Here is a 13,635-nt window from a genome sequence, read left to right on the forward strand (position 1 = left end):
CCTCAAAGAGCCTATAAGTTGGTATGAACACATATGCATTAAATACAGAATAATTTACAACACAATTTAACAACAGTTGTACACATAGCACCAGCTAAGTCAAATCACTGAGGTCCAACGAATAGCAGTTTAAGATGAATGAAGACGTATTTGAAGAAGAAAGTCTTTCAGAGATGAGTTGGATCTGGCAGGTTCTGAGGGACACATATTAGCAAAAGAAAAGAAAAAAGATTTTCTAGACAGGGAACATAAGTGATGAGGGACTATATTAGAAGTTCAAAAAGTAGAATAAGGAGGGCCACAGCCAAGAGAAAGAAAGAATGAATTAGTACCTTGGAGAATGACTTTATGTAAATGGTAAAACGGAGGAAGTGGAACACAATAAGGAAATACGTCTGTCCTTGAGAAGTACACGTTCTGATTTTGGGACACCTAAGTAAGAAATGAGATAGATTTTTAAACAGATGAAATAAAAGAAAGAAGGAAAGAAATCTACAAGCACATGAAATGTGTAGTCCTTAGTGGGGAAGGACCATACTGTTACTCCCACTCTCCCACCTTCCTGACCACCAGAGAACGTTTAAGGAATGATCCACTTTGATTAGTGGTTCCAAGAGGAGACCAGAGTGAGCATACTTCTTCTATAGAAACCTTAACTCAGAGTTCCTTGCTGTCTTAGAGAATCACGTCTTAAAAAACAGACCGAGCCAGACCTGACTGCTTTTCTCCAGTGTGAGTTCGCTGGTGGTGATTGAAAGTAGAACGCTGACTGAAGGCTTTCCCACATTCAATACATTCATAGGGTTTCTCTCCAGTGTGAACTCTCTGATGCACAATGAGCTGTGAGCTGTCACTAAAAGCCTTCTCACAATCTTTGCACTTATAGGGTTTCTCCCCAGTATGAGTTCTCTGATGTACCATAAGACTGGAGCTATAACTGAAGACCTTCCCACATTCATTACATTCATAAGGTTTCTCACCAGTGTGAATTCTCTGGTGTATAATAAGATGTGAGTTTTGATTGAAGGATTTTCCACACTCTTTGCATTTATAGGGCTTTTCACCCGTGTGAAGTCTCTGATGTCGAATGAGACATTTACTCAGACTGAATGCCTTACCACACTCATTACATTCAAAAGGTTTTTCTCCAGTATGAATTCGCTCATGGTCAACAAGTTGAGAGTTCTGATTGAAGGCTTTCCCACACTCACTGCATTTGAATGGTTTTTCCCCAGTGTGGAGGCTCTGATGTCGAATAAGACATTTACTTCGACTAAAGGCCTTGCCACATTCATTACACTCATAAGGCTTCTCCCCAGTGTGGATTCTCTGATGGTCAATAAGATTTCTGTTGGAACAGAAAGCTTTCCCACACTCATTACACTTGTAAGGTTTCTCACCACTGTGAAGTACCTGATGGTGGACAAGGCTTTTACTCCGAATGAAGGCCTCCCCACACTCATTGCATTCATAGGGTTTCTCCCCAGTATGGGTTCTCTGGTGGTCAATGAGTTGAGAACTCTGAGTGAAAGCTTTTGCACATTCGTTACATTTATATGATTTCTCCCCATTATGGAGTCTCTGGTGTTGAATGAGATGGGAGCTGTGGCGATAGGTCTTTCCACAATCACTGCATTCATACGGCTTTTCCCCTGTGTGGATTCTGAGATGGACTATGAGCTGAGAGGTCTGCCTGAAGGTCTTGCCACACTCATTGCACTCATAGGGTTTCTCTCCAGTGTGGATTCTCTGATGCCCAATGAGGTGAGAACTCCGATTAAAAGCTTTGCCACATTCATCACAGTGATAGAATTTCTGTCCCTTCAGAATTTCCTGATGTTCTGCAGGACTTGAGGACAGATCTGGATGTTCCTCAAGTTCCTTATATACATCACATTCATCTTTTGTGCATTTATTTTTAACCTCCTGTGTTATTTCCAAGAAATCACTCTTCAGTCTGCTCCCTTGTTTGCCTGAGGGTTGAACTTCTAGCTTCTCTAAAGCCTCTTCACAGGCATCTCCAGCTTCTGGTCCTCCTGGAATCACTCCATAGAGTACTCCTGAGGTCCTATCAGATGACTCCGTTTCTTCAGAAATTTCCTGCTTTGGAGGCAACTCTGAACTCTCCATCCTGTTCTCACCTGCTGCCAAAAGAAAGAAGAAAACAACTGTTACTCACTCTTACCCTACTGAGGAAATGAACTATCAGGAGCCTATGTACCTAAAAAAAAATTCATATTATGGGTAAGGAATGAGGAGACACATTGAGAACAGGAGAGAAAATGAGAAAACAGCTCAAATTTCTCTTCATGGACAGAAAAACAATGAGGGGAAGCTGGTCAGTGGAGGAAGGCAGAAGAAGAGCTATCAGGACAGAGGGATGCTGAGCCAGCACAGCCAGGTGAACAGGCCAGTTGAAAGGCAAGAGACCAGACTGTAAAGCATGGTGTGATCTTCCAGAAGTCACTTAGATGCGACGTCTCCTTAGTAAAATGATGAACCCTAAGGTCCTTTCCAACCATGACATTGTATGGTTCCACACTTCTCAGCAAAGATGTTGGGGAGAGAAAGTGGTGGCAAATACCTCAAATCAAATATGAGAAACAATGTGGGCAAACCTGAGAGTAGAAGGGAAATTTATATTATGAGGATATGATTAGGAAAAAGTGTATATAAAGGAGTGATTCTGGTGTAACAGGACAGTGACAAGATTTGGAGAACCCATGGGTAGAGAAATACTGGGGAAAAGTATTGAAGGGGAAAGCAAAGCTATAAAATTGGGCACCCCATAGTCCCTGGAGCACTGACTGGTAAGTACAATACTGCACTCCTATAAAAACTAGGAATGGGGCTTCCCTGGTGGCGCAGTGGTTAAGAATCCGCCTGACAATGCAGGGGACATGGGTTTGAGCCCTGGTCCGGGAAGATCCCACATGCCATGGAGCAGCTAAGTCCGTGCACCACAACTACTGAAGCCCACGTGCCACAACTACTGAAGCCCATGCACCTACATCCCATGCTCCGTAACAAGTGAAGTCATCACAATGAGAAGCCCGTGCACCACAACAAAGAGTAGCCCCCACAAGCTGCAACTAGAGAAAGCCCACTCGCAGCAACTAAGACCCAACACAGACAAAAATAAATAAATAAATAAATAAATAAATAAATAAATAAATAAATAAATAAATAAATAAAACTAATGGGGGACTTCCTGGCAGTCCAGTGCTTAAGACTTCGCCTTCCAATGCAGGGGGTGCGTGTTTGATCCCTGGTTGGGGAGCTAAGATCCCACATGCCTCTAGGACAAAAAACCAAATCATAAAACAAAAGCAATACTGTAATAAATTCAATAAAGACTTCAAAAATGGTCCACATCAAAAAAAAACCCCAAAAAACTAAGAATGGCATCAATAACTTGAAATATAAATCAAACATGTTTTTGGTATCTTGATAATCAGGAATCATAAGGAAAGTGAGCAGTTGAATATTTGCTTTTAAATTCTAGGATTTTTCAGTACAAAAACTGGGAGAAGGCAGAGCAGTTATGGTTATAGCTTAACCTAAAAATGTTGGTTCCTTTCAATGATATCTACATCAGGGCTATAAACCTTCATGCTAATTGAGTGTGTTCAAGTGGTATATGTCTGAATCTCTCACTTCTAAGCCCACCCTCCCCAGAGTAGGCTACTGTCCTAGACCGGTCAAGCCCAGAACCTGCCGTGACAACAGCTCCTTCCAGGAAGCAGCCCTGCCCCAGTCTTTCTGAAGGAGAAGCTGAGGCAACCATGCTTTGTGCCAAACAACCCAGCTCAGCCCATGATGGACAACAGGTGACTGGAACAGGGCCAAGCACTAGACCCAAGTGTGGCTTATCTGTAGATTAATCATCCGCCTCTGTGCAGCAAGGACCAAAGTTCTGCTCAAACAAAGATGTTATTTAATGGCTGAACCACCCTTGGAGCTCCTCTCTACATAAATTCTGAACTGAAGGTAGGACAAGATGAAGGAAATTACAAGTAGAAGCCCAAGCTGAAATGATGCATGGAGAGAAGGCAAGCCATCGGGAGCCAAAGCAAGCAGAATGTGTGAGGAAACAGAAAGTATGACTAAAAAGGAGCTCTGACAAAAGATTCAGAGTGAAGAGAATGGGTATCAGAGGGAGGAGAAAACAGATACACAGAGCACAGCTGTCTTACGACACTGGTGTAAAAATCCTTTCACTTTTGCTGCTGTGGCTCCCAGGCTCCCAAGTCCCTACAAAGCTTTGTTTCCCGAAGTCTGGTCTAGCTGGTCAGTTTGTTCTAGGTTTCCATTCCTTTAGTCTTATTGTAAGTAACTTAGCTCACTGCTTACAACTGAGTGGCTTTCTATTCCTTCCAACTACAAATGCTAACTAAACCAGCCCAGTTCAATTAATAAGAAAGTAAAAAGAATGTTAATAATGGTTAAAGTGGATGATGATGTAGAGGGGTTCATTATACTATTCTCTCCACTTTGTCTCTTTATATTTTCATAATAAAAAGTTAAAAAAAGAAAAAGAATATAGCAAAGAATATGTAAAGAAGGCTGACTCTAAGTTACTGGGTAACAGAGTCATTACCCAATGAAGCCAGGCTGCAGCAATTTTCTGGCACGATGTTCCGGTACAGGGCTGCTTTCTGGCTGAGAGCTGGACCTTTCCACTTCTTCTGAGTATAGTCCACAGACAGGAACTCGAACTCTGCAGCCTCCTGGAATGACAAGCTTCTATTGCTCAGGGACATTCCCAGCCTGGAAAGCAGTCATTAGGGGCACCAAGAGGACAGGGTCGGGGAACCTGGTGGTAAAATGGGTGGGGGGGGGGGGCGGAGGGAGGGAATCTGGGAAAGACAGATTAAAAGGGGGAATTCCCTGGTGGTCCAGTGGTTAAGACTCAGTGCTTTCACTGTCATGGGCCCGGGTTCAATCCCTGGTTGGGGAACTATTATAAGATCCCACAAGCTGTGGGGTGCAGCCAAAAAAAAAAAAAGGACAAATCTAGGACAGGACCAGCTCCAGGGGAAGCCACAGGAGCAGACTCAGAATGGGCCAGAGGCCCGGAGATGAGCTCTAGCTATTCCTGGGCCACAGACTTGGAACTCAGGAAGCTCACCTGGGGCCTGACCATCCGGAGCACAGTTGCCGCTGCTTGGTCTCCTACGTTCCCCACTTGGGGAAGGGCAGGCACCGGGGAAGCATGCTGAGCTGAGGGAGGAAAGAAAGCTCTGAGTGGGACCAGCCCTGCTCTTGGCTCCAATGAGGTCTGTATCCCAGCAAGTGGATTCAGGAGAACCCAGGTAGCTCCACACACACGGACCCTCATCCCTGTTCCATAAAGGCATTGTCCTTTGTGAGCTGTGAACTTTTCCTGAAGGCAAGAAGGTCCCTGTTCAAACCGAACTGGCGGTTCCTTCCAGCCCTCTCTCTCCCACTCTCGGAAGGAAGCTACACTTCTGACCACCTTCTGTCTCCCGTGGCTTCCCCAGCAGCAGCCTGCCTGGCCTCCCCCTCACCTCTCTGCCCCTCATTCCCTGGCTTCTCTTCCTGCACCTGCCCTCTCATCACGGACACTGCAGGCGTTCAGGCCTCAGAGCTTCCCCTTTCCCTCTCTCAGAGATCTCACGACTCCCAATCTCTGCTCTTAATCTCTCAGTTCTCTCTGAAACCCATATCACAAGCCTCCAGTTGCCTATTGGACATTTCACTTGGGTGTCCCACAACACCTGAAATTCAGTGTCTAAAGTGCATGTTTCCATCTTCCTTTCCTGACTTCCCAAGTTTTCTCAGTGATTCCAAACATCAGCCAAAACCCGCTAATTCTCCCTCCTCTCCATTGTCCCATGGATTCTTCGTTCAAATATGTGTCACATCTATCACTTTCCATTCCACTCAAACCCACTCACGCAATTAGTGCCTCACATCTGTTCTACACTAGCCTCCTAGTGAGGCTCCCGGTCACTGGTCTCCACACTCAACCCACAGTGCTCATGTGCCACAGTAATCCTTCTGAAATACTGTTTCTAACGCTTCAATCCCCTGCCCCCAAATTCTTCCTGGTCTCCATCCAAAGGCCCTGCACAAGCAGACCCCAGGCTCCCAAATAAGTCCTTCCTGACCCGACCTCAATGGGGTCCAAGGAACTCCCACTTAGCGAGTGTCTTTGCTCCAGCCCTCCATGATCTCGCTCACCGTTTACAATGTCCACATGGCTCATTCGTGATGGCATCAAATGCCTGCGGACAGATATCACTCACATGTACCTTATGAGGCTGCCTCTTCTTGCACTTAGGACTGACTCTCTGCCAACTAGATAACAAGCTCTTTGGAAGCAGTGCCGGCGTACTATATCTCTCTGGTCCTCAACAGTGCCTTTGCCATGAAACGTGCTTGACAAAAATGTGCTAAATACACGAATGATCGGAGAATAAGCAAAAGGAACAAAGTCACTAGGGAAGGAAGACACAGGGCAGGGCAATAAGGGACTCCAATGGGGTGGGAGATGGGGAGATGAAGGAAAGGAGACTCCGAAAGAGAGAAAGGAGGAATGACTTAAGGCCAAAGCGGGTGGAGTGAGTACCAGAGTGCCCACTGGGGAGGTGGTGGTGTGCCCCAGGGTCACCAGGAGGCTCCAGGTGGGCTCCGGGTGCCAAACCCTCACTGAGGAGTGAGGTAGGAGGAGATTCCTCTGTTGCACCCAAGGCTGTCATCTCCTCCAAATGCATTTCCTGTTCCTGTGCTGGAGCTGAAACCTAGAGACAAGGAAATAAAATTGGGTCCAAAAGAGCATCCTTGAAGGTACAGAACCCAAAACCTCTAAGAAGCACCCCCACGAGAGGAAGCCAGGGAGAGAAGAGTCAGAGGGTCCTTCTAGCCCCACCAGTAAGCCAACTGGGGCAAAAATGCCAAAGCAGGATCTACAGCTTACAATCCTATTTGCTATCCCTCTGTTGACCCTTTCGGTAGGAGCTTCAAGACCAGATTATATAACCATTTCCACTCTGTGTCAGTGCTTCAGACACACATTTGCTTATGAAGAACCCCCTGGAAAAAGGAGTTAGGAAAGTAATTCAGTACACTCCCTAGGGCCTCAGCCTACAGCATAGATCAATCAGAAGCACCAAGGAAGTAAAAAGTGACAGGTGTATGTACCTGTATGTGCACAAATAATGCTACTGAGGCCGACAGCTGGAGCAATACCCCAGAACAGCAGCTGACAAACCTCAGCTTTTCCAACTTCTCTCAGCAAAAGTGTCTCCTCTTCAGAGAAGCCATCCCTGACCACACTGACAAAGCAAGGATAGTCACACTCTCTCAAATTACCTGGTTATGTTTTCTAGAGCATACATTAGTCTTTAAATTATCTTATTTATACCTTTATTGTCTATTTCTCTGCCAATGAAGTATAAGCGTTTTGAGGGTGAGCACTCTGTCTTGGTCACTAGCTCCCAGAACAATGCTTAGTCCAAGGGTGGTATTCAATTAATATTTGCTGACTGACTTCCTCTCAATATTTTGCTAAGAGTTATCTGCAAACTTGGTTTTCAATATGTACTACCTCTCCCCAAAAATTTATACAAAAAGTCAAACAGAAAAAAAAAAATTTAAAAAGAAAAGTCAAATAGGATCACATAACACCAAATCTTTAGAGACCTCGAGAATATCTCAGAGCACAGACCTTTTATTTTCTAACCCTTGCTTGTTGTCATCAAATCAGTTCCTCACAATCTCATGGTTACTACTTGTACCAGCATTTGGAGCAGAAAATCTAAAACATTATCTAAGTAAATCACTTTTTTTTTTTTTTTTTTTTTTTGCGGTACGCGGGCCTCTCATTGTTGTGGCCTCTGCCGTTGCGGAGCACAGGCTCCAGACGCGCAGGTTCAGTGGCCATGGCTCACGGGCCCAGCCGCTCCGCGGTATGTGGGATCTTCCCGGACCGGGGCACGAACCCGTGTCCCCTGCATCGGCAGGCGGACTCTCAACCACTGCGCCACCAGGGAAGCCCAATAAATCACTTTTTAAAAATTGAAATATAGTTGATTTACAATGTTGTGTTAGTTTCAGGGGTACAGCAAAGCAATTCAGTTATACATACATATATATTCATTCTTTTCCAGATTCTTTTCCCTTATAGGTTATTAAAGAATATTGAGCAGAGTTCCCTGTCCTATACAGTAGGTCCTTGTTGATTATCTTAAATAAATCACATTTATAAGCTCATTCACTCTGGCATGTACATAGCAGAGCATAAGGTGAAAATAACTTCTCCTTCAACAAAACTCATGGATTTGCCCTACTGGGTTACATCTGCTGAGACGTTAGGGGGCTCTCTCCTTTAGTGTATATCTCTCCAATGGAATGGTAGGTCCAAGAGGCTCCCTGCAGTCTGAGGTTCCCCAGCTCTCCCATGGATGGTTCTTATAAATGGGACTTAGAGCTCTTAAATACAGCAGCTGTGGGTACTGGCAGAAGATAGAACTTAACTGCACTGTGATAACACAACCTTGTAATTCACTGACAATTAAATCCTGATAAAGTTCCTATTCATTACCTAGGACTCGTAAGTGTCCTCTCCTCGCAGGCCATGAAAACCCCATTCCAATTTTCATTCCAAGATGGCATTCCACAGCAAGACATTAGGGAAAAGGTAGTGGCTTAGAATCCAGGGAGCTGGAAAATCCTGGTTCCCACACACATGGACAAAGGGACTGCTTACTAGCTCTGTCACCTTAGATGAGCCAGTTAACTTCTCTACGTTTGCATCGCTTGTCAAATGGAGATAATGATTACTATCTGCATACCTTGTAAGCCTGCTAGGAGCTCAAATTAAAAAAGATATAAAAGCATTCTGTAAATTCTGCAGCCCAGTAGGGATGCCTCTACCACTCTCTCCAGCCCCAATGTGCACACATGTGCATGCTCACTTCTGCTGATCAGAATGACATTCCTTAATCTCCTCCTGGCAAACTCCCACAAAAACGCCTGTTTTTTCATTTAGTCGTAAAAACATTTTCTGAATCCAGGCTAGGTGAGACAGTCCTGTTCTCATGTCCTTATGTCAGAAAACTTAAGCTGATGACAGTGGCAGAGTAAGAAATAGATTCCAAAGATCCCACTTCTAGGCTAGAGCCATGAGTGTTCAGCTGCCCTGACTGTCAACTGTTAGTCACTCTCTTGGGTTTGTGACTCAGTCACCTTTCTTCTGAGGCTCCCTGGATAAAAGACAGTTTTAATGGAGGCTATATTCTCTTCTGCTTAAGCAAAAGAAGGCAGGAGATAGGGAAATTTTCCTTCTACCCTCCTCACTAAATAGCACTCTAAACATTTCTTCAACCACTTGTCCTTGCCTATGGTTGGGCCTAGTTGCTCTCTAGACCCTACTGATAGTTGATTTATCCCTGTGTTTACTTGTTTAAACAAGGAAATAACGATTGACAATGTATCTGATACTGTCAGAGGGTACTGGCTATTACCTCTGGAAAAAGTCTAGCCCTAGAACTCCAATCAATTGGAATTCATTCCCTAGGCCTAGATATGTAATCAGTTTTGAAAAAGCACTGAATAAAAATGATGTACTGGGTACTAAGGAAATTTCACTGGTACTGGTTTTCCCTGGTAAAGCACAAAGGAGGAAAAGTAGAGGGGACCCTAATCCATCCTGCTCAGTTACAAGGGAGCAACTGGAGACTCATCAGGAAGAACTGACTCATCCATGGTGTGATGGTCTTTTGATGTCAGTTTAGCTCTAAACTAGGTGTTGCTGTGATGGTATGGTGTACAAGTGATTAAAATTCATAATCAGTTTAAGTAAGGGAGGTTATCTCAGATAATCTGGATGGGCCTGATTCAATCAGTTGCAAGGCCTTAAAATCAGAGCTGAAGTTTCATGAAGAAGGAATTCTCTTTGTGGACAGCAGCTTCAGCCTATGCCTGAGAGTTCTAGCCTGAACTTTCTGACGGCCTACCTTACAAATTTCTGACTTGACCTGTCAACTCCCCCAATGACAGGTCACTTTCTAGCAATATATATATGTATGTATATATATATAATTTCCTACTGGTTTTGCTTCTGTGGCTGAACCCTGACTAATACACATAGTCACTGAACTAGTTAGCTCTGTGATCCTAGAAGCCAGATTTCCCACTGTTATGACACTGCTAACTCTCCAACTTTTCCTTTTGAGTTACCCTGGCTTAAAATTTGAGAGAACCCCAGAAAGTAGGGAAAATCAAAAATAGAATTAAAGATGCAAAAAGATCCCAGTTGAGTTTGGAAAGCTAGAAAAGAACAAAATGATGATGAGGCCCAGAACTGTTACACCTCATGAGGAACCTAAAAGGCAGGAAAACAGCACAGTAACTTGGAGAAATCCGAGGAAGTAATGAGAACTTCTCAAATGAGGGCCCATGTTATCAGCATACCCTACGGGCTACTTCTCCCTGACATGCTTCCCTATTCTAACCAGTGTGCGGATCCTCTGCCTGTCAGGAGCACTCTGTGGAGCTCCAGGCTGCAGCTAGGTTCACGACACAGCACTTCACAAAGTAATTCACAGAGCGTGGCTGGGATCTGCATTTTTGTTTAAGGCTAGGAGCACAAAACTCTTTCCCCTTTATACATGGCACTGGTTCAGGAATCCCAAAGGCAAACCAGCTCAGGGCCTAGGGAATGGAGAATGTCTATTCTCAGGCTACCCCAAGCAGTATAGAATGGTTCCAGATGCCATTCTAGACTCGGCCGCTCACCTCTCCTGGTCCACTAACGTGTCTCTGGAAATCCTCCACCACAGCCACAGCCTCCTCACCACTCTCAGGGTGATGCAGCTGCACCCAGGTCCGCAGTTCCCCTGGCAGGATGCTCAGGAACTGCTCCAGGACAAGCAGCTCCAGGATCTGCTCCTTGGTGTGCACCTCCGGCATCAGCCACCAGCGGCAGAGCTCCCGGAGCCGGCTCAGCGCCTCCTGCGGCCCAGACATCTCATGATAACATAACTGCCTGAAGTGCAGCCGGAAAATTTCACAGACAGGAGGGTGATTCTTTTGGAGACTGCAGCCCTGTCCCCAGCTCTGGCTCTCTGGCTCCTGTTTCACGGTCAAGCGCCCCTCCTGCCGCTGGAGAACAGCACCCCTGGGGATGAGGCCTGAAGTTCCCCTGCCTTGGGCGGCCATCGTGACACCAAAGAGAAGCTTGTTTCAGTTGTGGTTTGTCCGATTAAAATGATGATCTGTAATTCAGACCTCAGAAACTGTTGTCAGAGTTGAGGATGTAGGGTGATGGGAACGTCACCTACAGAAAGATCAAGAGAGAAATCAGAGTCCCCAGAGTGCTCAGCCCCAGGCAGATGACAGACCCTCCACAGTTAAAAAGCAAAGCTCTAGAAAAAAGAAAAAGGAGCACAACCAGGGCAGTCTCTCTAAGCATCTCTCCAAGTAACTTCCTTAAAGTTTCAGTGGCTCCCATCACCTACAGGATAAAACCTAAATGTCTATGCCTAGCATCCACAACCTGGCCTGAGGCCTCTATTCTAGCCACACCCCCTACCACTTTCCCCAGGTACCCACCAGGCTAGAAAGACTGCAATGATCTCCAAATGTGAGATATGCAAGCTAATCCAAAAGGCAGATAAAGAAATACTAAGTTGTTATTTAACTATTTAGTGGATGTTTTATAATGTGCACTGAAATTTGTACAACAGTACATACCTTTAACTCACAAATAAACCTATGTTGGAAATGCATGATCAAAACTCTTCTACCCTACTCTTTTGTAATAGAGATGCACAATAAAGAAAGTTAGCAACTAAAGCTCTAAAGACACAGCTAGAAGCCACACATACTTTCTCTGGATTTTTCTGCTTCTGAAACTTTTGACAAACACCTACTCACCTGTCAAGACCCAGAACAAATTTTATTTTTCTCTTGAAGGCATTCCTGATTGCCCCATGCAGGAAGGGGAGCTGGTCACCTCCCTCTCCGTACTTCTCAGTGTAACATTGTATTTTAACTAATTTATGCACAATTCAACACTCACACCCTCCAAACTGCTGGATGGCCACAAAAGAAAAGGAACCCAATGGAGTAAGAAATGCCAGACCCTCTTCTACTCAACCCACTTCCCCTAGAAAGCCTTGCTGATCTCTCCAGGCTTAAGTGTGGTTACTGCCTCAGTGAACCCACAGTACGTTTTTCTTCAAACCTCTGCTAGAGCACTTCTCACACTGTGTTTGGGACTTAGACGACTGCCTCCTCCACTTTATGGGAGGACTCAAAGGGCAGAGCTGGTTCCCAGTCATCTTTGTACGTGTGTGTGCACTTGGCATACAGAGGCACATATGTGGGAAGCGAACGAATGATACTGAAGTTGGGGGTGGGGGCGACTTTTATCCAGTTTACATACTGTAAAACCCTGAAAATCAGCACCTTAGTGGTAACTAGGGCATCTGTGCTATGCTTCCAATTCACCATGCATCTTGGTACCTTGGATAAGCTACTCTCTCCAGGGCTCAATTTCTTTAAAAAGACAAAGACAGACTTAAAAATCTGTGAGTCTGCTCTGAAATACATAGAAAGTTCAGGCCATTTTCCTACTTCCCTTACTGCTCCGAATGCTCAGCCCCTCATCTCATCTGGATTTTTGGCTCTCCAAGCTATACTTCACGTCTGAAATTCTGACTGGGTCTGACCCACTTCTGACGCTTCGTACTGTCTTCCAGCGCAAGGCTGGGAAAACGTCTATCTACATTTCGCGTTCGACCAGGCTTCTGCGGCGCCGCTCACCTGGCCACGTCTGCCCTGCTCATCGCTGTACCCGCAGGTGCTGGGCTCGGTGCCAGGCACGGCTGGTCAGGGAACTGGGACAAAGAGGCGGCTCTACATCTGGCGGCTTCTGAGCGTCACGGGGACCGCGCCGCCAGCCGCGGGGGCGAAGAGTGGGTCGGGCTGGCGTAGCCGACCTGGGCTGTGGGCGGCCGCAGCTCCAGCCTAGCGGCCCCGGGCCCCAGCAACACTTCTCCCCCCGCCCCGGGCCCGCTCACCGGGGCACCGCGCCCGCGACTCCCGAACACCAGACTCCGCCGCGGCCGGCGTAAGCGAAAACAATGGCCGGGCCGGAAGCGAGAGAGGCCCCACTTCCGGCCCCTCCAGGATCCCGGAAGTCTCGGTTGAGAAAGTGGGCGCCCGCGACCCCGCGACCCCGCAGCCGCACAGCTGGTGACACCTTGGGCGCGGAGACCACCCCCTCCGGGCCTGGCTGGGGCACAGGGGCGCCAGCGGGGAGGGGGTCTCAACTGAGGCCTCAGGCTGCACACGTGCTGCTCTCAGACCATTCTAGGACTGGGCGACCCTGCCTCACCCCAGCTTTGTCCCTTCCCCTCCTGGTGGCCTTGGGAAAGAAAACCTAACCTCTGAGCCTGTTTTTTCATCTGAAAAATGAAGAGCACAGCCTGTGCCTGACACGGCTGTGAGAACTGAAAGGGGTAACATAAGAACACTACACAGCAAAAGACCTGACATATCCTGAGCGCGCAGTCAGATATTATTATACTGTATGTGATGCCCAGGGCATTTTCACCCAGTGTGAGTCTTAATGAAATGAGCAACAGGTATCTCCGTCTTACT

General features: G+C 46.2%; 1 protein-coding gene across 7 annotated transcripts in view; it reads right to left on the minus strand.

Moving 5' to 3' along the window:
* LOC137232252 (zinc finger protein 660) overlaps positions 1-13,137 on the minus strand; it is a 32,591-nt gene extending 19,454 nt beyond the window's left edge. Inside the window, exons 1-6 of one of the 7 annotated variants that reach the window (XM_067753838.1) lie at positions 12,796-13,129; positions 10,765-11,305; positions 6,596-6,767; positions 5,132-5,223; positions 4,601-4,730; positions 722-2,144 (exon numbers count right to left, since the gene is read on the minus strand). In XM_067753838.1, the coding sequence (XP_067609939.1) occupies positions 722-2,144; positions 4,601-4,730; positions 5,132-5,223; positions 6,596-6,767; positions 10,765-11,187 (2,240 nt within the window). In that variant the 5' untranslated portion in view covers positions 11,188-11,305; positions 12,796-13,129. The other 6 variants (XM_067753830.1, XM_067753836.1, XM_067753831.1 and 3 more) reach the window with 6 other exon arrangements.
* Between the last annotated feature and the right edge of the window lie 498 nt (positions 13,138-13,635).

This window comes from Pseudorca crassidens, chromosome 10 (assembly GCF_039906515.1).
Source record: "Pseudorca crassidens isolate mPseCra1 chromosome 10, mPseCra1.hap1, whole genome shotgun sequence".
Taxonomy (NCBI): domain Eukaryota; kingdom Metazoa; phylum Chordata; class Mammalia; order Artiodactyla; family Delphinidae; genus Pseudorca; species Pseudorca crassidens.